This window comes from Papio anubis, chromosome 7 (genome assembly GCF_008728515.1).
Source record: "Papio anubis isolate 15944 chromosome 7, Panubis1.0, whole genome shotgun sequence".
NCBI lineage: Eukaryota > Metazoa > Chordata > Mammalia > Primates > Cercopithecidae > Papio > Papio anubis.
The window spans coordinates 29,004,620-29,030,393 of NC_044982.1; the positions used below are offsets into that span (position 1 = coordinate 29,004,620).

General features: G+C 45.4%; 1 protein-coding gene across 1 annotated transcript in view; it reads left to right on the forward strand.

The window, feature by feature from the left end:
- The window catches only part of ALKBH1 (alkB homolog 1, histone H2A dioxygenase), a 33,547-nt gene extending 28,542 nt beyond the window's left edge, over nucleotides 1-5,005 (forward strand). The window contains exons 5-6 of the mRNA XM_003902113.5: nucleotides 1,302-1,495; nucleotides 3,193-5,005. Coding sequence (XP_003902162.1) covers nucleotides 1,302-1,495; nucleotides 3,193-3,622 — 624 coding nt within the window. The 3' untranslated portion in view covers nucleotides 3,623-5,005. The remainder of the gene's footprint in view (nucleotides 1-1,301; nucleotides 1,496-3,192) is intronic.
- Nucleotides 5,006-25,774: the final 20,769 nt, after the last annotated feature.

Here is a 25,774-nt window from a genome sequence, read left to right on the forward strand (position 1 = left end):
TTTCTTTTATTTCCTTAAAAAAAGTCTCAACTGGGCCAGGTGCCGTGGCTCACATCTGTAATGCCAGCACTTTGGGAAGCTGAGGTGGGCGGATCACTTAAGGTCAGGAGTTTGCTGCCAGCCTGGGCAACGTGGCACAACCCTGTCTCTGCAAAAAATACAAAAGTTTGCCGGGCCTAGTGGCACACACCTACAGTCCCAGCTACTTAAGAGGCTGAAGTGGGAGGATTACTTGGACCCAGGAGGTGGAGGTTGCAATGAGCCAAGATCACACCACTGCACTCCAGCCTGGGCAACAGAGCAAGACTCTGTCTCAAAAAAGAAAAAAAAATCTCTCTTTAAGTATCTCAAGAGGAATGAATTTTATTATCCCATCAGATTGACCAGTCAAATTGCCACTAAGCCATGTTGCAAGCTGAAAGGTCCAAAACCAAACTGCCTATAGTATTTGAGTTGCCTTTTTATAAATTAACTTTTTAGTTTAGGATAGTTTTAGATTTTACCTTTGTCTCAAATAGTTAACCAATAGTAATACATTACTGTAATAGCAGCATTTGTACTTCATTTAGATTTCCTTAGTTTTTAGCTAATATCTTTGTTCTTATATCTAATTTTCTAATATCCAGGATCTTACCCAGGATACTACATTATATTTAGTCATTGTGTTTCCTTGGGCACCTCTTGGCAGTGACAGTTTTGAGTTGCCTTTTTACCCTAACAGAACTATCTCATTTACAGATAGAGTATACTATACTAACTAGAGGGTGGTAGAGTAATTGCTTCATGTATAGACTCAATGCCGTATATAGCACAGTGCCTGTTATATAACAGTGCTTGGGTTTTTGAATGATTCATTATTAGATCATTGGATACCTCAAGAATGGATGGTGGCTTATGTCTGTAATCACAATGCTTTGGGAGACTGAGGCAGGAGGATCGTTTGAGACCAGTCTAGGCAACATAGGGAGACCCCGCCTCTGCCAAAAAAAAAAAAAATTAGCCAGGCATGGTGGCACGCACCTGTGGTCCTACCTACTTGGGAGACTGAGGTAGGAGGATCACTGAGCCCAGGAGGTCTAGGCTACAGTGAGCCATGATCACACCACTGGACTTTAGCCTGGGCAACAGAATGAGACCCTGTCTTTAAAAAAAAAAAAAAAAAAAAAAGATGGTTAGATAATGCTGTGTTAATATGTTAATGTGACTTTGTAAGATTAAAGTGGTAATTAATCTTATGCCACAGTTTCCTATATTCCTGAGATCATTGTTTATTTTTCTTATTCTCTCTACATTTACCAAAGAAATACTCAGCAGATCATTACACACCTTTCCCTTCTGACCTGGCTTTCCTCTCAGAGCAAGTAGCCACTGCCTGTGGATTTCAGGGTTTCCGACCCGAAGCAGGGATCCTGAATTACTACCGCCTGGACTCCACACTGGGAATCCACGTAGACAGATCTGAGCTAGATCACTCCAAACCCTTGCTGTCATTCAGGTGAGTTAGTTCCAGGGATTTGGGATTACTTTTTATCATTTAATTCTTTTTTCTAAGGCATTTTACTCTAAACTTTTTAAAAAATGGCTGGACTATAATCTTCCACTTCTGGGAATTTTAACAAATTATAGTTACTATCTCTGTTTAAGACACATGGAACTGCCGGGCGTGGTGGCTCACGCCTGTAATCCCAGCACTTTGGGAGGCCAAGACGGGCGGATCACGAGGTCAGGAGATCGAGACCATCCTGGCTAACACGGTGAAACCCTGTCTCTACTAAAAAATACAAAAAACTAGCTGGGTGAGGTGGCGGGCGCCTGTAGTCCCAGCTACTCGGGAGGCTGAGGCAGGAGAATGGCGTGAACCCGGAAGGTGGAGCTTGCAGTGAGCTGAGATCCGGCCACTGCACTCCAGCCTGGGCAACAGAGCAAGACTCTGTCACAAAAAAAAAAAAAAAAAAAAAAAAAAGACATATGGAACCTACCTTTTGTTTTATTTTTATTTTTTATTATTTTTTTTTTGAGACTGAGTCTCGTTCTGTCACCCAGGCTGGAGTACAATGGCGTGGTCTCGGCTCACTGCAACCTCCACCTCCCGGGTTCAAGCGATTCTCCTGCCTCAGCCTCCTGAGTAGCTGGGACTATAGGTGCACACCACCATGTCCAGCTTATTATTTTTTTTTTGTATTTTAGTAGAGATGGGGTTTCACCATGTTGCCCAGGCTGGTCGTGAACTCCTGAATCCGCCCACTTTGGCCTCCCAAAGTGCCGAGATTACAGGTGTGAGCCACCGCACCTGGCCATAGCCTACTTTTTATAATGAAAGGTATTGTCAGTGCTCTGTGGAATAGACAAGTGGAAGGCCATAAAAGCAAAGTGAGTGACCTTTGGAATAGAAGAGCAAAATATAGAGCAAAGCACAAAAGCCTGAGTGGTTTATTCTCCTTGTCTCCCTAAAAGTAAGTTTAAATTTGTGCCAAGTTTTGCACCTGTATCTCAGCAAAGTGCCTTTTATTAATTGCCTTATCTTTAAAATGAAGAATGGTAAACATAGTAAAGAACTCAAATGATTTTATTGAAAGACTCAAAGACACATCAATAGGCTGGGCATGGTGGCTCATGCCTGTAATCCCAGTACTTTGGGAGGCCGAGGCCAGTGGATCACTTGAGGTCAGGAGTTTGAGACCAGCCTGGCCAACATGGTAAAACCCTGTCTCTACTAAAATACAAAAATTAGGCGTGGTGGCACATGCCTGTAATCCCAGCTACTCCAGAGGCTGAGGCACGAGAATCACTTGAACCCAGGAGGCTGAGGTTGCAGTGAGCCGAGATCGCACCACTGCACTCCAGCCACTCCAGCCTGGGTGACGAAATAAGGCTCTGTCTTTAAAAAAAAGCATCAATAAAGCTTAAATGGATAATGTTAAAGCTAAGTTCTTCATTTGCTTTTTTAACTGCATCAGATTTTATTTTGCAGCAGTTCTGTGGGCTGTTGTAAGTATAGGTAGAAGGTCATGAGTTGGTCACTTACAGACACAAGCCAGAAGAGAAGGATCTTAGCACAGTTTTAAAAGGAGGATTTGGGAGCAATAAATATCAAGTTGAAATTAGAAAATAACACAGTTGGCAGTAACTTTCCCAGTCATAGTTAATAAACAAAACTTACTCTTGCGTGTTGTTTTTACTTATTTTTTGTAGCTTTGGACAGTCTGCCATCTTTCTCCTGGGTGGTCTTCAAAGGGATGAGGCCCCCACGGCCATGTTTATGCACAGTGGTGACATCATGATAATGTCGGGTTTCAGCCGCCTGTTGAACCACGCAGTCCCTCGTGTCCTTCCAAATCCAGACGGGGAAGGCCTGCCTCACTGCCTAGAGGCACCTCTCCCTGCTGTCCTCCCCAGAGATTCAATGATAGAGCCCTGTTCTATGGAGGACTGGCAGGTGTGTGCCAGCTACTTGAAGACTGCTCGTGTTAACATGACTGTCCGACAGGTCCTGGCCACAGACCAGAATTTCCCTCTAGAACCCATCGAGGATAAAAAAAGAGACATCAGTACAGAAGGTTTCTGCCATCTGGATGACCAGAATAGCCAAGTAAAACGGGCCAGGATAAACCCTGACAGCTGAGACTTGGAGATCCCATTCTTTTACTCAGGCACCTGCTTACCATAAATGACCATGTTATTGCATATTGCCATGGACTTCAGCACCCAGACAAGCCAAAAACAGAGACAGGGAAGAACTCATTGATGATCACACTGTTGCCTTGGAACCCATGCAGAAGTAAACTCATTAGCCACTTTGCTCAGAGAAGTGTTTGACATGGTCTCATCCTCGTTACATGTTGGCTGTAATGTTGAGAAGTCAGTCCAAGGGGGTATGTTCTTCCACGACAGCCTTCTCAGCCTCTGCCATTGCCTTTGAGGAAGGTAGAAGCGAATTTGTATGTCTGCAGAGTCTTTAAATACCTCAGATTTTATTAATGGGAAATACAGTACCTCTCCCTCCACTGCATCTGGTAATTTATGGTAAAATTGTGGTTCCGTGAACCAGCTATTAGTCTCATCTTCTTAACTCCCTCCCATCATCAAATTCTTTGGTCTTCTCTGGCTCTCACAGAAGAATTCTTTACACATGAAAACAATGGAACTGGAAAATCTTGTCTCTTAGAAAAGAAATTAATCACAACTATCTCTCTTGCCTAAAAGATAAATGTATGTAAACCCAAGGAAAGGGGAATTTAGTTTCTCCACATGTCATTTCGGTCTCCAAACTCCCTGTTGGCTTTTTAATGCAATTTTAATTGTTGAAATAAAAAAGTCCCAAGGGTGTTTTGTTACTGTTTTCTCCATGAATAAACTCACTTGATTTTAAATTAAAGATCTATATCTGTCTTTGGGGTTTAGTGTATCTGGGATTAGGGTTTTTTTTCTGTTTTTCTTTGCTGTATTGTTCATGCTATTGAAGCCCTCTAACTGTTTCTGCCCTACACCACCCTGCTCTGCCCTAAGTATTCTTTGTGGCTGTCTCACAGAAGAGAGAACATTTCTTGATATTCCAGTCACTGCTGTTTTGTCTGAGGGTAGGCGGCTTGGAAAATGTAGGCAACGCCAAGTTTTAATCTTTGTATCCCCAACAATTTGACTCACTATATTGTGGTCCAGGTTACTTTACAGTTCTCTGGACCTCGGTTTCCTCATTCACAAAATGAAGATATTATTGACTACCATCTTCAAGCTAAAGGGATATTGGTATTTAAAAGAGAATTAAGTGCTCCTTTCTAGAAACATGATATGCCAAAATTGTTTTATTATATGGGCTCTTTGAAACATCCTAACTTCCTTGTGCCGAGGACTGGCTGGAAGCCAGTTTGGTACCTACTGTTTGCAATGCGTATTATTAAATTTACATGTCTCCTCTGTCCTGCCCTCTTTTTAAATTACTGGCATTGAATATTGAGTTCATATGGTAATAGAGTTTTTTAAATGAGTGAAAATTATGGATTGATCTCTTATGTGTAAGCTAGGTTCTTTTTTTTTTCAGACAGAGTTTCACTCTTGTTGCCCAGGCTGGAGTGCAGTGCAATGGCACAATCTCAGCTCACTGCAACCTCCACCTTCCGGGTTCAAGCGATTCTCCTGCCTCAGCCTTCTGAGAAGCTGGGATTACAGGCATGCACCGCCACACCTGGCTAATTTTGTATTTTTGGTAGATATGGGGGTTCTCCATGTTGGTCAGGCTGGTCTTGAACTCCTGACCTCAGGTGATCTGCCCGCCTTGGCCTCCCAAAGTGCTGGGATTACAGGCATGAGCCACTGTGCCCAGCCTAGGTTCTAAATTTAATGTATAATAGAAATCTTACATAATTAAAAAATACCACTGGGTAAGATTACCACTGTTAACCTTAAATTTTCTACAATGTATGTTAAATGTGACCTACAGAAACCAACATACTGTCATTTAGTAAATCCAACAGACAGTCTAGCATTAAGACAAATTATTCTTTCTTCAGTTGCTTGTCAGATAAAGGCATTGGTCTGTGTATAGGAACCATGTTGTGCAAAAAACACATATCCAAATTGTAAACTCACACTCGATGAAGTGAGACGTTTATGCTATGAGAAGCAGGTAGAAACAGGCCAGCCAAGAGAATAACACATTCCTGTCTCCTGGGATGGTGAACAGATCATTCGCACAATTAAATATTCACACTCTCTCTCTCCTACCTCATCTCTCTCCTCCCTCGAGCCGTCCCCACTTCCTCTGGCTGGCTCTCTACTTTTATTTGCGTATTTTTATGAAGCACATGATTGAAGATGTATATAATGTAACTCAGTCTCTGGCAGTAAACAGAAAATTACGTAATCCGGTAAAAAGGAAAAATTGGTTGTTTTTTTACAGGAGCGTGATTGCCTAGGGTTAATTGTCTAAAATACATTTTCTAAGTTAGAGGTCATCAAACTATGACCCACCTCCCATTTTTGTAGTGCCCATGGGCTAAGAATAGTTTTTACACTTCTGAACTGTTGTGGAGAAATCAAAAGGATATTTTGTAACACATGAAAATCATAAAATTTAAATTTCAGTGCCGATAAATAAATTTTATTAGAACACAGCTGCATTAATTGATTTCCATATCTCTGGCTATTTTCATGCTGTATTTTAATAGCAGAGCTGAGTAGTTGCAACGAGACGTATAGCCCACAAAGCCTAAAGACATGATCTAGCCCTTTATGGAAAAAGGCTGTGGGCACCTAGAAAGGAACCTAGACCCCTAGAAAGGACTCTAGAAAAGAACCTGAAGCCAAGAACTGGGACCAAGGGAAAGATTTTCTTCCCTCTGTCCCACCCCTGTTGAGACGGGGTTTCACTCTGTCACCCAGGCTGGAGTGCAGTGGCGCAATCACAGCTCACTGTAGCCTTGACCTGGGCTCAAACGATCCTCCCACCTCAGCCTCATGAGTAGCAGCTGGGACTACAGGCGAGCACCACTATGCTGACCTTGGCCTCCCAAAATGTTGGAATTACAGGCATAAGCGTAAGCCACTCTGCACCCAGCCTTTTTCTTTTTCTTTTTTTTCTTTTTTTTTTTTTTTTTGAGACGATGTTGCTCTGTCACCCAGGCTGTAGTGCAGTGGCATGATCATGGCTCACTGCAACCTCTGCCTCCCAGGCTCAAGCAGTCTTCCTGCCTCAGCCTCCCAAGGATCTGGGACTACAGGCGTGCACCACACACACAGCTAAGTTTTGTATTTTTTGTAGAGATGGGGTTTTACCACGTTGCCCAGGCTTGTCTCAAACTCCTGAACTTGAGCGATCCACCCACCTCAGCCTCCCAACATTTTGGATTACAGGCACGAGCTACTGTGCCAGGCCTTATTATTTTATACTAAAGGAAGAAAAAATGTTAGGTTTGATCTAGGACGTATATATATATAGCGTCAAGAGTAGGCCAGGCTTGCCCGGGCGCGGTGGCTCACACCTGTAATCCCAGCACTTTGCGAGGCCAAGGCGGGCAGATCACGAGGTCAGGCGATCAAGACCATCCTGGCTAACAAGGTGAAACCCCGTCTCCACTGAAAAATAACAAAAAAATTAGCTGGGCGTGGTGGCGGGCACCTGTCGTCCCAGCTACTTGGGAGTCTGAGGCAGGAGAATGGCATGAACCCGGGAGCCGAAGCTTGCAGTGAGCTGAGATCGTGCCACTGCACTCCAGCCTGGGCGACAGAGCAAGACTCTGTCTCAAAAAAAAAAAAAAAAGAGTAGGCCAGGCGCAGTGGCTCATGCTTATAATCCCAGCACTTTAGGAGGCTAAGACGGGAGGATCACTTGGGCCCAGAAGTTCAAGGTTACAGTGAGGTACGATTGTGCTACTGCACTCCAGCCTGGGCAACAGCAAAAACCTGCCTCTAAAAACAGGGCTGGGCGCTGTGACTCATGCCTGTAATCGCAGCACTTTAGGAGGCAAAGGCGGGTGGATCACCTGAGGTCACAAGTTCGAGACTGACCTCACCAACATGGCAAAACCCAGTCTCTACTAAAAATACAAAATTGGCCAGGCGTGGTGGCTCACACCTGTCATCCCAGCACTTTGGGAGGCCGAGGCTGGCGGATCACTTGAGGTCAGGAGTTTGAGACCAGTCTGGCCAACATGGTGAAACTCCATCTCTACTAAAAATACAAAAATTAGCCAGGCATGGTGGCCGGCGCCTGCAATCCCAGTTACTCAGGAGGCTGGTGCAGGAGAATCGCTTGAAACTGGGAGGCAGAGGTTGCAGTGAACTGAGATTGTGCCATTGCACTTCAGCCTGGGTGACAACAGCAAGACTCCATCTCAAAAAAAAAAAGTAAAGTCACAGATATTAGGCCCAGAGAAAGGGGTTCTCTAATACTCTGTTAGTAGGGATGTAAATTGCGATAGTCCCTAAGGCACAATTTGGCATCATGTAATGTGTGACTTTTTATCCTACTTTGACCAGAGTAGTCCTGGATCTCCTTTTCCACTCAGAAGTGGTCTCTCGTTCAATGATAATTTCTGTGGTCATCCTAATAATGTTTTCAAATGTGTACCCTTTGTCCCAGTAAATTTCACTTCTAGGAATTGAGTCTGTGGAAAGTAATCAGAGCTGTCCAGAAATCTTTTTGTGTGAGAATATTTATAATAGAGAAAATTTGAAATATGCTCAATATCCAGCAACAGGGAGTTAGTTAAATTCATGTACTTTTTCAGCACATGGCTACTAAGCACTGTTCTTTAGCTGCACAAGTACTTGCCTTTGTGGAGCTTGTATACTGGATATGCCATAACCCTATGTAGCCTTTAAAGGCCATGTTTTAGTTAGAATAGTTAAGAGATAAGGGGAAATGTTTATACTGTATTTAGGTGAGAAATCCAATTATAAAACTGTCCTTAGTAACCTAATTTTGTATAGAATGTTGATATTTTTATTTTATATTTTTTTGCTCAGACCTCTCAGGGGTGAAATGTTTACATTTTTTTAAAAACTGGAATCATGTGAATACCAAAACATGAATGATGGTGGAATTACAGTTGATACTTATTTGTGCTTTTCTGTATTTCTGATTTTTAATTTTTTTTCTCTTTCTGCATGCCCCCCTCCCCCACCCCATCTACTGGGCACCAGAGTTATTTGATTTTTTTGTTTTGTTTTTTTGAGACAGGATCTGACTCTGTTGCCCAGGCTGTAGTACAGTGTACAACCACGCCAGCCTCAATCTCCTGGGCTCAAACAACCATCCCACCTCAGCCTCCCAAGTAGCTGGGACTACCGGCACCACCAGGCCTGCCTGGCTAACTTTTCTGATTTTTTTTGTAACGACAGGATTTCACCATGTTTCCCAGGCTGGTCTTGAACTCCTGAGCTCAAGTGATCCACCTGCCTGAGCCTCCCAAAGCTCTGCGATTACAGGCATGAGCCACCGTGCCCGGCTTGTCTGATATTTTTGACATTGAAAATCTTTTTATGGCCGGGCGCGGTGGCTCAAGCCTGTAATCCCAGCACTTTGGGAGGCCGAGACCGGCGGATCACGAGGTCAGGAGATCGAGACCATCTTGGCTAACACGGTGAAACCCCGTCTCTACTAAAAAATACAAAAAACTAGCCGGGCGAGGTGGCGGGCGCCTGTAGTCCCAGCTACCCGGGAGGCTGAGGCAGGAGAATGGCGTAAACCCGGGAGGCGGAGCTTGCGGTGAGCTGAGATCCGGCCACTGCACTCCAGCCTGGGCGGCAGAAGAAGACTCCGTCTCAAAAAAAAAAAAAAAAAAAAAAATCTTTTTAAAACATTTTTTTAAGGTTGGGCACAGTGGCTCGTACCTATAATCCTAGCACTTTGGGAGGCCGAGGCAGGCGGATTGCCTGAGCTCAGGAGTTCAAGACCAGCCTGGCCAATATGGTGAAACCCCATCTCTACTAGAATACAAAATAATTAGCCAGGCATCCTGGGACGTGCCTGTAATCCCAGGTACTCCGGAGGCTGAGGCAGGAGAATCGCTTGAACCTGGGAGGTGGAGGTTGCAGTGACCAGAGACCACGCTACTGCACTCTATTCCAGCTTGGGTGACAGAGTGAGGCTACGTCTCAAAAAAAAAACCAAAAACCTGGTTGTTTTTGAGACAAGAGTTTTGCTCTTATCGCCCAGGCTGAAGTGCAATGGCACAGTCTCAGCTCACTGCATCCTCCACCTCCCGGGTTCAAGCGATTCTCCTGCCTCAGCCTCCCAAGTAGCTGGGATTACAGGCACCTGCCACCACACCTGGCTAATTTTTGTATATTTAGTAGAGACAGGGTTTCACCATGTTGACCAGGCTGGTCTTAAACTCCTGACCTTGTGATCCGCCCACATCGGCCTCTCAAAGTGCTGGAATTACAGGTGTGAGCCACTGCATCCAGCCAAAAAAAAAAAAAATTATTATTATTTTTTTTTTTTTGAGACGAAGTGTCGCTCTTGTTGTCCAGGCTGGAGTGCAGTGGCGCGATCTTGGCTCACTGCAACCTCCGCTTCCTGGGTTCAAGTGATTCTCCTGCCTCAGCCTCCTGAGTAGCTGGGATTACAGGCATGTGCCATGATGCCTGGCTAATTGTTCTGTATTTTAGTAGAGATGGGATTTCACTATGTTGGCCAGGCTGGAAGAAGTTTCTCTGCATTTCCTCTTATTTTAAAATATGTCTGGTTAAGGTGGATCCACTCACTACTCTCTACTTATTATTTCGGTAGAGCCTCTTGCCTGTTGCCCATTTTTTGCACCCCATGTCTGGTTTTTCCTAGAAGGGTGCCAGGGCCTCAGACATAGATGTCCTGCCGGACAGGACAGACTCAACGAGACTTGGCTTTCCAGTGTGTCTCAGTTCTTTGGTCACTAAGATAAGCTGGTCTTACCCCATTTCTCTTTTCCCTTAATGTAAAATCTTGGTTTATTAGAGTAAAAAAAAAAAAAAAAAAAAAAAAAAAAGCTACCCTAGGTGGATCCAGTAAGGCAGATTAGAATGGTAATGAGGCAGAAGGGAACCCTTGGGGTGACTTGATCTCAACATGATTGACAGGAGGACCTAGACGGAAAGACACCTCACCTGTTTTCTCCTGTTTCCAAGGTCACAGGAGAAACGATGCAAATCTAATGCCGTAGCCTGAATGGTAAATTTCTACTGATTTTCCTTTTGATCAGCTACCTATAGAAATTTGAGCCCTCCTGGAGATGGGTTTGTTGGCTCTAATTTTATTGGTAAGACAGATTTCTGGCCGGGTGCAGTGGCTCATGCTGTAATCTCAGCACTTTGGGACTTCAAAGCAGGTGGATCACGAGGTCAGGAGTTCAAGACCAGTGTGGCCAAGATGGTGAAACCCCGTCTCTACTGAAAATACAAAAATTAGCCGGGCATGGTGGCTGGTGCCTGTAATCCCAGTTATTCAGGAAGCTGAGGCAGGAGAATCGCTTGAACCTGGGAGGCAGAGGTTGCAGTGAGCCAAGATCGGGCCACTGCACTCCAGCCTGGGCAACAAGAGTGAAACTCCATCTTAAAAAAAAAAAAAAAAAGACTTCTGATTAAGATAAGATGGTACAGTAGATGGAAAGTAACATTGAGTGGTTACCAGAAAAGCTAATTCCAGTAAAAATTCCAACACTTAGCTGTGTGACCTTGACTAAATCTTCAGCTGAGCCTCAGTGAACCTTTTTGAGCCCCAGTGATCTCATCCAGAAGGAGCTTGCCAAGTAATTCTTCTGTTACCTACCACCTCTGCAATGCTGTATTTCTAAAATGAGAAGTTAATCTCACAGAGGTTGGATAAACAGCAAACAAAAGTTACCCTATGAGCAGCAAGATTTTTGGTAAGGAAATGAAGTGTTTTTTTGTTTTTTGTTTGTTTGTTTGTTTTGTTTTTTGAGACGGGGTCTCGCGCTCTCACCCAGTCTGGAGTGCAGGGACCGGATCTCAGCTCACTGCAAACTCCGCCTCCCGGGTTTTCGCCATTCTCCTGCCTCAGCTTCCTGAGTAGATGGGACTACAGTCGCCCGCTACCACGTCCGGCTGGTTTTTTGTATTTTTTAATAGAGACGGGGTTTCACCGTGTTAGCCAGGATGGTCTCTTGATCTCCTGACCTCGTGATCCGCCGGTCTCAGCCTCCCAAAGTGCTGGGATTACAGGCTTGAGCCACCGCACCCGGCCGGAAATGAAGTGTTAACCAGGTAAAACTAAAGGAGAACTAAGCAAAACTGGAAGTGTTCTGAAGAAAACAATACAAATAGCCAATAACCATCTAAAAAGATGCTAACCTCACTAGCAGATAGAAATGCAAATTAAAGCAATAGATGTACACTTGTTCCCATTTATTTGGCAAAATTAATTACATTATCTCTTGACTCTCTTTCACTCACATTCTATTTTTTTTTTTTTTTTTTGACTCTCGCTCTGTCACCCAGGCTGGAGTGCAGTGGTGCTATCTCTGGTCACTGCATCCTCTGCCTTCCGAGTTCGAGCAGTTCTCCTGCCTCCACCTCAAGTAGCTGGGATTACAGGCGTGCGCCACCACACCAAGCTAATTTTTGTATTTTTAGTAGAGATGGGGTTTCACCATGATGGCAAGGCTGGTCTTGAACTCCTGACCTCAAGTGACCCACCTACCTCGGCCTCCCAAAGTGCTGGGATTACAGGCGTGACCCACTGCACCCAGCCCACTCACATCCTACTTCTAATCCCACAGGAAATGTTGGCTCTACCTTTCGAGTATCCAGAGTCTAACCACTTGTGTTTACCTCACTGTTACTGCCCTGGCCCAAGCCACTATCATCTCTCAACTGGGTTATTACAATAGCGTCCTAATAGCTCCTCCTTCCATGCTTGGCCCCCCTCTCTTCCCCCATATTTTATCATCAACATAGCAGCCAGAGTGAGGCTATTAACACCTGAGACAGATCATGTCACTTTTGTGCTCAAAACTCTTATGTTGCTCCTCACTCTAAGTACAAGCCAAAGTTCTGTCAATTGCCTACAAACCCCTACCCATCTGGTCCCCCATTTTCCTCTTGGTCCTCTCACCCACTCTGTCTCAACCACAGAGTGAAACTCTGTCTTGTTTCACTTCTGAAGATGCCAAGCACATCCCTACCTTGAGACTTTCACACTGAACTCTTTCCTTTGCCTGGAATGCTCTTCTCCCAGAGATCTGCACCCTCACTGCCTTCCAGTCTTTGCTCAAATACCACCTTGGTGAGACCTTCCTTGACTACCCTCATTGAAAGTTTCAATTCCGCTGCCATTCCTAGTTTTCTTTACAGAGTATGGTAAATACTCTGTTTTTTCATAGCATTTCTGATAGAACAGTCTACCTAATTTACTAAGGAAATAATCCTTTTAAGGAAATAATGATAAATAATTATTGTCCCCTTCCACTAGACTGTAAGTGCCACAAGGGAGAGACGTGCCCTGGTGTGTACTACAGTACCTGGCACATAGTAGTTACTCAGTATATGTTGAATGAATGGATATTCACTGTAGGTGTGGATGTGTGGAAATGGGCACTCATGTACTACCGTGGGAATGTAAATTGGTAAAGCTCTTTGGAGGCTAATTATCAGTGTTCACATGAATTTTGACCTAGCAATTCTACTTTCTTAGTAACTTCCCTCTGGAAATACATGGACACAATATGTGTAAAAAGATATTTATCACAGTGTTGTTCATAACAGTGAAAAACTGGAAACAACCCAAATGTTAATCAGTACTAAAAAGATTAAATTACGGTTCATACACACTATGAAATATTATGAATATGTATTCCTTCACAAGAATGTACTGACAGACACCAACAAGACTCCAGGATATTTTGGTTGGTAAAAACAAGTTGCAAAATAATAAATACAGTGTAAAAACATGTAAAACTATTATATATGTAAATATATATACAAACTAATATGTAAAAACTAAACAAGTCTTTTTTTTTTTTGAGTTGGAGCTTCACGCGTATCGCCCAGGCTGGAGTGCAAGGGCACAGTCTCGGCTCACTGCAACCTCCACCTCCCAGGTTCAAGCGATTCTCCTGCCTCAGCCTCCCAAGTGGCTGGGATTACAGGCACCGGCCACCATGCCCAGCTAATTTTTGTGTTTTTAGTAGAGACGGGGTTTCACCATGTTGGCCAGATTGGTCTCGAACTCCTGACCTCAAGTGATCCACCCGCCTTGGCCTCCCAAAGTGCTGGGATTACAGGTGTGAGCCACCGTGCCCGGCCTAAACAAGTCTTATCTATATATGCACATATGTTTGTAAATGCATGGGGGGAAAGGATATGTCCAAGGGTAATAGTGGGGAGGAGAGAGATTAGAAGATTATAGAAGGTACTTTCTGCTATGTGATTTTTGGCCTTTGATTTTTTTTAATTTTTTAAAATTTACGTTTATTTATTATTTATGAGATAGGGTCTCACTCTTTTGCCCAGGCTGGAATGCAGTGGTGGTATGATCTTGGCTCACTGCAGCAGTTCTCTTGCCTCAGCCTCCCAAGTAGCTGGGATTACAGGTGCACACCACCATGCCCAACTAATTTTTGTGTTTTTAGTAGAGACGGGGTTTCACCTCATTGCCCAGGCTGGTCTCAAACTCCCGGGTTCAAGCAATCCTCCTGTCTCAGCTTCCCAAAGTGCTATGATTACAAGCGTGAGCCACCATGCCCAGCCCGGTGTTTATTTTTTTATGAGAATTATTCACATGTTACTTATATATTTTTAAATTATTTAAGTCATATGTAGCAAACTTTAAAGAATCATGTGCAGTAATAAAAAATTGAGGAAATTTATCTTTCTCCAAACTCTTAAAGTTTTTGTGTTGTTATAAATAAGATCTGATAGTGGCTTAAATCGTGACTTAAATCACGGGAAAAGCAGCTGATTTTGGCTGCGATCATAAACACTAGTTCTGGTCTCTGAGTTGGATTTACCATGGGCTGGCCAGAGAATGTTCGATTGTACCTCTCCAGGCAAGAGAAGCAGCCCCTTACCTTGTTTTTCTATATCCTAAATTCATGTTCATTGCTGTGCTCAGAAACCCTAATAAAAATAGGAGGCCTTTGTTGCTAAGGCAATAGATAGTCAACCTTAAGGTTGAACCACTTGTGAGGGCTATAGTCCTCTGAAAAAGGTTACTGTATTCTCCTAGGGACATAGCTGAGCAGATAGCATTGATATCCACAGGGCCCTATGGTATATTATTTCTGTTTTCTCTGTGGCGATGGCACAAGGCAGGAGTGGTGGAATCTGCTGTTTTTGGCACACTGAGAGGTGTTTGTGCAGATGTACACTGTGTATTCCCTTTTCTTATTAGGTATTAATTGTCCTATCCCCCAAAGTGAGCGCAGGCCTACAAGTGTGGTCACCAGTGGCTGTCTGCTTCTGTCTGCTCTCATCCACAATAATCAAGCACTTCCTGAGAGCCACTGGATACTGGACCTACAGGCTTCACATCTTCATTTTTAACAGCTGCTCAGCAGAAGGGCTCCAAGCTCAACAACAGGAAAAGCATGAACAAATTGCGTTTCTGGCTATGGAAGATTTTTCTCTGTCTTTTATGTCTGTGTTATTAACCAACTCTTCTTGCCTTTGGAAGGTCACATAGTGTAAGAATTGCCTAAAGGAGTGAAATACACATCAGTATTGCTGCTGTCAGTGAGGTATCAAGCCCTTGTTATTCATCCAGCAACTACTGAGCATCTATGAAGTGAATCACTGTGTTAGGTGAATGTAACAGGCATTGTTTCTGCCCTCGGGTCCTTCCATGAGTGGGAAAAACACCTACGTAAGTAGGGTTGCCATAAAAGTATGCTCCCTTGGGCCAAGTACAAGGTGCAGTGGGAGGGGCATTTAACCCAGATCTGGCAATGACAAGCTTCGTGTAGGAAGTGACATAAAAGCGGATGAAGAAGGAGATAGACTTAGCTTCACTACCCTCCTATTTGGATAAATCCTCTTGTATCATTGGTCTTGTGGGAAAAAGAGCAACTGGAAAATTTTGAAGACCTTTTTAGCCTTAATAGTTTATGATTCTGTATGACTCACATGATAAAAATCGTTTATTTTGTTCATAGCCCTTAGCACTATCTGCTATTATATCTTCTGTTTACTCTTTATTATTTGTATCCTCCAAAGAAAGGCAGGCTTTTTCCTTTTTTCTTTCTTTTTTTTTTTTTCTGTCTTGTTCTGCACTATTTCCCTGACACTTAAAATTGTTCTTGGTACATAGTAGCTGCCCAATTAAATATTGTTGAATGAAAAACATTTCGTCATACTCTTAATGTGACATATATCACAGAAGTCCTTTGCAAATAATTGGCTGGAGAAGGGGGACAGCATCATTTTAAGCATTTGCACGTATCTAAGCAGCCTTTTTTTCTAGGGATTCACTGTTTATCCTGAGTGGGGATGTGGCTCCGAAAGGCACTGCTAGCATCACCAGCCAAACCTAACCCAAATACTCCTAATGCCTTAATCAGGAATCATTCCACTACGAGACACAAACTCACTAAATTACAAAAAACCACCAAGGGCAGGAAGTGCAGCCAAGCCTCACTGGGAACTGGAATTGGTAAAAACATCAGGACCCACAGCAGCTGCCATATTCCACTCTCCCCCACTCTCCCCTACTCTTCCTCCCTCTCGGTCTTAGTTTTTTTCTGCCTGCATGCTTCCTTCTTATTACAACCCTCTTTGTTAATTTTACTTGCACAGGGCTGCCCCTACATGGCACCTTCAGTCCCCAGTTTTCCATGTTGCTTGCATATAGATGACCTAAATCCAGATTGCTGGAAGAAAATCAGCTTGGCATTTTTTGGATCAGTTGTCTACCCCAGATCAGTTACCTGTGGCCCTGATGATACAGAGGACTTAACTCTTCAAAACCAAACAAAGAAAAATGGATGGATGGAAAGGAAGTAATTAGTGGAAGAAATGACTGGCAACTCTAATGGCATTATCATACACATTTTCCTTCTGGAATGAAGTGCTAGGTCACTGGACCAAGAGATGATAAAAGTGGAGTGTGTCGGTGGCTCTCTCCAGCCCCCTTCACCAGACACTACCCTCAGGTCCCAGCCCATCCCCAACAAACAAAATTCACCGGTGCCACCCGTGCCATCACCCCTGCTTATCGCCTCTTGGGCTTTGTCAAAAGGTTGGAGACAAGGGTGAGGCATCTGGTGCCCCCACGGTCCCATTGCTTTGGAGACCAGAGGCAATTGAGGTGCTTTCAGCCAGAAAAATATAATTTAAGGGCTTGGCATCTGGCTGGGAGCAGAGAGCTATGTTGCCATGGCAATGCCTCGCTTCATTTAACAGCAGCATATCCCCGAGTTTGGTCACATCCACACTCAGGCACATATAGCACCCTGTCAGCAGCCTCTGTGACGTGCACACACTCACCTCGGGCAGAAATCCCTCTGCAAGATGCAAAGCCCATTCCCTGCATCCTCCTCTCATCATAGACACCCACACTCCCTCATATCCTTTCCTACAACACCTTGGCCACTCAGGTAGATTCCAAAAACACTTCCAGACAGCACAGAACGCTCCAGGGAATTTTGTTTTGTTTCGTTTTGTTTTGTTTTTTCGAGATGGAGTTTTGCTCTTGTTGCCCAGGCTGGAGTGCAATGGTGGGATCTCGGCTCACCACAACCTCCGCCTCCCAGGTTCAAGCAATTCGCCTGCCTCAGCCTCCCAAGTAGCTGGGATTACAGGCACCTGCCACCATGCCTGGCTAATTTTTTTGTACTTTTTAGTAGAGACGGAGTTTCACCATGTTGGCTAGGCTGGTCTCAAACTCCTGACCTCAGGCGATCCACCCACCTCAGCCTTCCAAAGTGCTGGGATTACAGGTGTGAGCCACCACGCCCAGCCACTCCAGGGAATTTAGAGTGCTCTATGAGTGCAAACCCTCTTAAACAGGCCCACACCACGAAGGCTGCTGGGGTCCACGTTCTTCTTCAGCATCTGTAACATGCAGCTGTAGCTCCGTCTTCCTTTATAAATCGTTGTGTGTCATCTCCAGTCCTTTAATAATGCCCAAGAGGATGGTAACGAGGGAGAGGAGCAGTGGTGGCCAGTGGTGCACAAATCTCTGTTTTCTTGAGAGCAGAGGTTAGCCTCTAGGGGTCAGGTACAAGGATCAAATCCCTGCAGTAATTACCCAGAAGCCCCCAAGAGCCTACTGATATTCTGTTTCTGCCCCTCCCTTAACCCAGGCAGTGATAAACAGGATGGATTAGAGCAGAGAGACTTGAAAGCATGAGATCATTTATTACAATGCTATTTATAGTAGTGAAAAAATAGAAATTGCCTAAATGTCCATTAACAGGAACTAGCTAAATACAGTGTGGCGCATCTATATAATGATGGACCCTATGGGGTTTAAAAGAATTATGCAATCCATGTATATCATGTGAAAATATGTAAGTATGTAAAGTGTGATACCACTGATTGTTTGTTTGTTTGTTTGTTTGTTTTTCTGAGATGGAGTTTCGTTCTGTCGCCCAGGCTCGAGTGCAGTGGCACGATCTCAGCTCACTGCAACCTCCACCTCCCAGGTTCAAGCAATTCTCCTGCCTCAACCTCCCAAGTAGCTGGGACTACAGGCACACGTTGCCACGCCCGGCTAATTTTTTGTATTTTACTAGAGACAGGGTTTCACCATATTGCCTAGGCTGGTGGCGAAATCCTGAGCTCAGGCAATCCTCTCGCCTTGGTCTCCCAAGATTTTTTTAACTTTAGTATATACACATGGATATTGATAATGTGAAGAAAAAGGTCTGAGAAGGCTGGACACAGTGAGTGGCTCACACCTGTAATCCCAACACTTTGGGAGGCCCAGGTGGGAGGATCACTTGAGCCCAGGAGTTTGAGACCAGTCTGGGCAACATAGCAAGACCCTGTCTCTACAAAAAAAATAATAAATAATAAATTAGCCAGGTGTGGTGGCACACACCTGTAGTCCCAGCTACTTGGGAGGCTGAGGTGGGAGGATTGCTGGAGCCTGGGAGGTTGAGGCTACAGTGAACTATGATCATGCCACTGCTCTCCAGCCTGGGCAACAGAGCAAGACCCTATCTCAAAAAAAAAAAATTAATTAAATTTAAAAAAAGAAAAAGGTCTAAGAAGAGTGGGATCGAGAGAGGGGTGATGGTGACAATTTCAGTTGTCTTTGCTGCATGACAAACTTAGAGGATCAGAACAACAATAACTTTTTATTTTTCCTGATTCTGTGGGTTGGCTTGGTCGCTCCTCGACTCACTTCCCCCGAACTCACAGATGCAGCTGCGTTCACCTAGTGCTGGCTGCCAGCTGGGCTTCCCCAGGTGCCCACATGGCCTCTCATCACCCAGGCGGCTAGAGTGGCTTCCGTGGTGTCCCAAGACAGCGTTCCTTCTGAGACCACCAAAGCAGAAGCAGCAAGAGTCCTGAAGGCCGAGGCGCTAGAACTCAACAATATCATGTCTGTCATGCTCTGCTGGTCAAGGCAAGTCAGAAGTTAGCCCGGTTTCAAGGGATGAGGAAACAGACGGTACCTCCTGGTGACATGCATGGCACAGGTACGTTGCCAAAGGGCCTGTGGATTGGAATAGGGAAAATCTGTAGCCACGAAACAAACAACCATTGCGAGCACCTCTCACTTTTTACTCTGTGCAATTCTGTACTTTGTGTTCAGGGTTTCCTTGTGTAAATTTGAAGAAACAAAAATAAGTGGAAGAGTGAATCTAAGAGAGATAGGGAAGAATGGTGAGGACTTTGTAGACACATAATTTAGACAGAAATATCAAAGATGACCTAAAGGCTACCGGTCTGGAATACTAACTCATAGCAAGCTTTTTGTTTTTTAAATCAACTGTGAAGAAGAGAAGATTGGAATATCCAAGGCTGGAGATGTGACAACATTGACTAGTGATTCAGTGTGCGAATTTTAAAGAGCAGAAGAATAGCTATTTCACTGGATTCCCATTTTACAGGAAATAAATGTAATCAGCCTTTGAAATAGCTATACATATGCAGAAGATGTATATATTATCAGCAAGCTATCAAAATGGATGGCAGGTTTTTCATTTTGTGCTGGCTCACTGCCTCTGCTTCCTGGACATTAAGTAAATTCCAGAACCATGTTCCCACCCATAAAACGAAAGCATCTTCCCTTAGAAAGTATTTGGGTTTTTTTTAAGTGAAGATTTCACATTTATACAATATTCTTGCAAAGTTGGTTTGTTCCATCAGCATGGATGATTTAACAAAACAGTGCCTCAAAGGCTTGGACAAAGATGGCCAGGAAAAAAGAAAATGAAACCTTATTCTCAAAATAGCAAGTTCGTTGGAAGCATCGTGATTTCTCCCTGTGTCCTGAGTGAGGGCCTCATCTACATGCGGCACCATGGAAAGCCCCAAGTTAACAGAGAGCTCCCAGGACACAGTAGGGACAGGTAGAAGAATAAGACTATCAGAAAAACACCGGGGACGCAGAAGTCATCTGGGCCCTGATCCCACAGGGAAGAAAGATGTCGCGGGCGGAGGACAGGACCACCGATGTAAGGAAAGGATATGATGGGGGAACCGTCTTCCTCATTTCTGATGTTTCCTTCCTGCAAAGGAAGCTTAATGGGTGGAACTTCTGGAACTGTCTCTGCCCCACTGCTCCCTCCTCCCCTGGTGGATGTGGTGGGGAGCAGTGACTGCTCCCACTGGTTTTTTGGTGGGGAGGGGAGGAAGGTTGTTTGTTTGTTTGTTTGTTTGTTTGTTTGTTTGAGACAGGGTCTTGCTTTGTTGCCCAGGCTGCAATGCAGTGGCACCATCATGGCTCACTGCAGCCTCCGCCTCCTGGGCTCAAGCAATCCTCCCACCTCAGCCTCCCAAGTAGCTGGGACCACAGGCGTGCACCACCACACCCAGTTAATTTTTCTATTTATTGTAATGACGGGGTTTCACCATGTTGCCCAGGCTGGTCTCATACTCCTGGGCTCAAGCAATCTGCCCACGTCAGCCTCCCAAAGTGCTGGGATTACAGGTGTGAACCACCACACCCAGCCTGTTCCCACTGTTAATTTTGAGAAGAATACCTGGGTATCTTTGGCTCAGATCCATACTCTTGTCTCTGTTGGGCATGATTCCACCTGCTGAGTAGAAGTTTTTTCCCCTTCTTCATGCTTCTACTCTGCAAGGGGAGGTCTCTGCTCCACCCAGGGTTCCTTGGGTCTGTGTGGGTGTCTACCTAAATTCTGGGGTTTGGGATTGTCAGGCTCCATTGACTTAAGCCACATCCTGCAATTTGGTCTCTTATCACCAATGAAAGTGATATTTCACCTTCCACATTTGCTTTTTGTTTTATTTCTTGGCTGCAAAACCCAGGAAGAAAATAAGAGCGTGTCCTCTTGAAGCCTGTATCAGTTGTTTATTGCTGGAAATATGGCCAAATTTACTCAAAACGGTAAATCTTTATGTTCTCACACAGTGTCTCCGGGAGCAGTTTGCCTGAGTGGTTGGTGAGGCTCAGGGAGGCTCAGGAGGTTACAGGGAGGACATTGGTCCAGGCCGCAGTCGTCTGAAGCTTGATGCGGCTGGGGCATCGGCTTCCAACCTGGCTGAGGGCAGAAGGCCTCAGTTCCACACACGTGGGCATCTCCACAGAGCTGCCGCGTGTCCTCATGACATGGCAGGGGTCCTCCCTGAGCAATGATCCAAGTGAGAAAGAAGAGGAAGTTCCAGTGCCTTTTGTGACCTAGTTTCTACAGTTGCACACCATCACTTTTGCTTTGTTTTTAGAAGCCAGTCTCTGAGTCCACCCCAGGGGAGGAACTCCCGTCTTCAGGAGAGCAGCAAAGAACTTGCAGATCTTTCTTAAAACCACAGAGACCTCGATAAAGGAAAAGTAACTGGGCTCTCATACAGGAAGCCGGTCCAGAGTTGGAGAAAGAGAAGCCATTCATTCAAACAGCTCTTACTGAAAACCCACTAACTGCTCAGCTTTGAGTGGGACGTTGCCTGTGAAGGCAGAAATACTACAAGATTCTTTTGCTTGAGGTCTAAGCAAGAGAGCACATCCTTGAGAGACACTCTCCTTTTCTCTAGCCCTCCCTATCCGCACAAGGGAAGCGCCTGTCCAGAGACCTTGGCCCCCTTGTGCTCTGAGGACCCAGGACCCCAACATCCTCTTCCCGAGTGGCCCCAAGCCTGCTTCTCAGCCTCTGCAGCCTCATCCTCCAGTTCACCTTCCAACCCATGTACACACCCCTAGGCCCAGGGCAGCTCTTGGTGGGAATTGGCCAAAGCTTGGCCCTGCAGACTGGGCTGTGGAGTGTGCACACTCATGGTGTGGGACTGAGGCAGGGCAGGAGGAGAAGGAGGCCTCACCTCCCGGAAAGGAGATGACGCATGGAGGTCTAGGTCTCCACAGGACATCGAGGTGTTCCTTTCCTTCCTCCTCTCATCTGTAATCTAGCAGGTGTGCCCAGCCTGCTGTGAGGGGCTGCATGCCCCCTCACAGCCCAAGAGTAGCAGCCCCTCAACAACAGGCGGGTGTGGCGCCACTTCTGAGCCCAGACCTCCCTCTAGTGACCAGTTGGGAGACAACAGCCAGAGGGTCTTTGCTACTCTCCTGCACCTCTTCCAGAACCTGCTTTCCAGAACACAGATCTGATCCTGTTGTTCCTGGCTTAGAAACCTCAAAAGCAAATCGCCCAAGCTCCCTGAGTTCCCACAGCCTTCAAGCCCCTTAGCCTGCTTTATGTTACCCCAAGGTCAGCCAGGAGGCCCTTCTAGGTTTAAGCCAGCCTATATCTCCAGCTCAGAGCCAGCTTCCAGCACACACACACACACACACCCCCCTCCCTCCATCACCTGTTAAACACACCCCTCCCACTACCACCTGTTACACAGATATACACACGTGCACACACCTCCCTCCACCACCTGTTACACACACACACCCCACACCTCCCTCCACCACCTGTTACACACCCACCTCCCTCCACCACCTGTTACACACACACACCCCACACCTCCCTCCACCACCTGTTACACACACACACTACACATCATCTCTGTTACATACAAGTGCACACACACACGTTTGAATTCTGCAACCCCTCTCCCACCTGCTCTGCTACACACACACACACACACACACACAGCCATCCTCCACTGCCACACTGCTTGCTGTAGCGAACACACCATAGATTCCCTGCCTCTTTCTTTTTTCTGTTTTTGTTTTTTGTTTGTTTGTTTTTTGAGACAGAGTCTTGCTATGTCACCCAGGCTGGAGTATAATGGCATGATCTTGGCTCACTGTAACCTCCGCCTCTTGGGTTCAAGCAATTCTTGTGCCTCTCTTTTGCTGACAATAAACCACCCACCTTTGTCCGTCAATCAAACAAACCTTGACTCCTCCACAAAGACTCACGTAACAGCTTCCTTGTGGCTTGCTCCAGCCCCTGTGAGAGTTAACAGCGGCTCCTTGCTGGTTCCTGAAGCACTTTTGTGCAAAACAATCACTAACATCTTTTGAGCCCTTAACGCCAGCTGAAGGCTCCACAGGGATTACTTCATGTGGTCTCAGTAACCTCAACGCCAAGCGCTGCTGTCATCCTTGTTTCACAGATGTGGCAAAGGAGAAGAGAGGGGCTAAGTCATGGGCCCGAGGTGACCCGGAGACCAAGAGCTGTGTGGTGCCCACGTGCTCCCTGGGCCAGGGCTCTTCAGCAGGCGCCTTTGCTTCCTACCCACTGAGAGCCCCTTCAGAGAGAGGCCTGTTCTCCTGCCTCTGAATGCCCAGCATGAAGCATCATAGCCCTGCGCTTGGAGCCTACTAGACCCACCACGCATTTCCTGAATTGAATGGCAGACAGGAAGGGCTAGCTCTGCCTACTACCATCTTTCTCAGGCCCTTTAGGTCTGAACCCTGATTCTAAATCTCCCACCAACGGCCAAAAATCTTGTTTCCCTGCACAGAGCCAGTCAGATATACTTAGCAAATGAAGGCAGAAGATGTGGGCACAGTTTGCAGTGTAAGGACGGGGTATAAGTTGAGGCTAGTTATCAAAACAGATGATCCTCCATTCCCCACCTCTAACCTCATTCACCCCAAACCTGCCAGGACAATCGGAGGTGGCGCTCATCCCCAGGTGCTCCCTCAGGACTCCAGAGTGTCCCAGAGGGCTGCCTCCCTGACCCAGGTCCCTGGTCCCTGTTGCCCTTCCTCCTGCCACTGGGGGGACAGCCTACCTTCATCCCCCGTCCTTACTTCCTTTCTCGCCGCTTTCCTGTCTTCTGTCTTCACTCACTTTCCTTTAACTTAGGCAACACGCATTAAATAAACTCCTTTTTGGCCCACCTGGAGTGCTCATTTGCTAAGTTGCATCTGTTTCCTCCTTTTCTTTTTATTTATTTATTTATTTACTTTTGAGATGGAGTCTCGCTGTGTCGCCCAGGCTGGAGTGCAGTGGTGTGATCTCGGCATGGCAATTCTCCTGCCTCAGCCTCCTGAGTAGCTGGGACTAGAGGCGCCCACCACCACGCCTGGCTAATTTTTGTTTTTTTGGTAGAGATGGGGTTTCATCATGTTGGCCAAGCTGGTCTTGAACTCCCGACCTCAGGTGATCCACCTGCCTCAGCCTTCAAAGTGCTGACATTACAGGCATGAGCCACTGCACCCAGCCCATTTCTTCCTTTTCTTCAAAGTGAAAATATGAGGTCTCTTTGTTCTTCCTGATTGTGAAAGTACTATGGTCCACTTGTAAAAAATTCAAACACGCCGTCCATTTTCCCATCAGCCAGGAAGGACGTTGTTGTTGAGGCTGGCTTACCTATCAAGGCGCTGTTGTTGAGGCTGGCGTACCCATCAAAGACAGTAACTACCACAGCTTCTGGTGCTTTGACAAAACCCCAGATGCGTGGCCTTCTGGCCAAGCGCCTGTGCTTTCATCTTGTTTGAGAACTCATTGTATCTGTGGGGGTTGCAGCTCTCTATAAGTAAGCTGTAACTGAACCAAGAAAAAAGTCATACACAGATTTCTACAGTAATTGTGAGTTCAGTGAAAGATTTTGAGGAGATGAGGAAGGCTGGTATCTTTCAGAGTGTGAAGTAATTTGGAAATATAAAAAATTTATTGGGGTTGAATTACCTAGAAGTTTGTCACTGACTTGTGTTTTTGAACTAGAAACATGAACGTGTGGGCTAGGAAATAGCTTCTCTTGATAAAGAAACAATTAACATATTTTTTAAAAAATCGAAACACAGGCAAGGTGCAGTGGCTCACGCTTATAATCCCAGCACTTTGGGAAGTCGAGGCGGGCGGATCACCTGAGGTCAGGAGTTTGAGACCAGCCTGACCAACATGGAGAAACCCCGTTTCTACTAAAAATATAAAATTAGCAGGTCGTGGTGGCACACGCCTGTAATCCCAGCTACTCAGGAGGCTGAGGCAGGAGAATCACTTGAACCTGGGAGGCGGAGATTGCAGTCAAAGAAATCGCACCATTGCACTCCAGCCTGGGCAACAAGAGCGAAGCTCCGTCTCAAAACAAACAAACAAAACAAAAAAAATCCCACAAATGTTTAAAGTAGAAAGTGAAAGTGGCCAGCCCTCCCACTAGAAGATAACCAGTGTTTTCGCTTTGGTTTATAGCATTGCAAATTAGCATGTGTGTGCATGAGTTTGTCATTTTACAGTTTTTGTTGTTGTTGTTGTTGTCGTTGGAGATAGAGTCTTGCACTGTTGCCCAGGCTGGAGTATGGTTGCAGGATCTTAGGTCACTGCAACCTCTGACTCCCAGATTCACACAATTCTCCTGCCTCAGCCTCCCGAGTAGCTGGAACTACAGTCATGTACCACCAGGCCTGGCTAATTTTTGTATTTTGGTAGAGACAGGTTTTGCCACATTGGCCAGGCTGATCTCCAACTCTTGACCTCAAGTGATCCATCTACCTCAGCCTCCCAAAGTGCTGGGATTACAGGTGTGAGCCACCGTGCCTGGTCTAGTTTGTCGTTTTACTTTAATTTGAATCATAAATGAAGATATATCTCTCTCTCTCTCTCTCTCTCTCTTCTCTCTCTCAAGGTAAGTTTATTCCAGCAGTCCTAGATTGAAATCACAATGCCGCCAGAAGGTCTTGGTCAAAAGCCACCCAGATTCATTCCGACAGAACGCTCTGGCTTCAGCTGGGGAGGAAAAAGACAAGGGAGTATTGGAACCTTTCCTTCCAGAGGGCTCCTAAGGTCCTTAGAGCAACTAGTCATAAAAGCTCTAC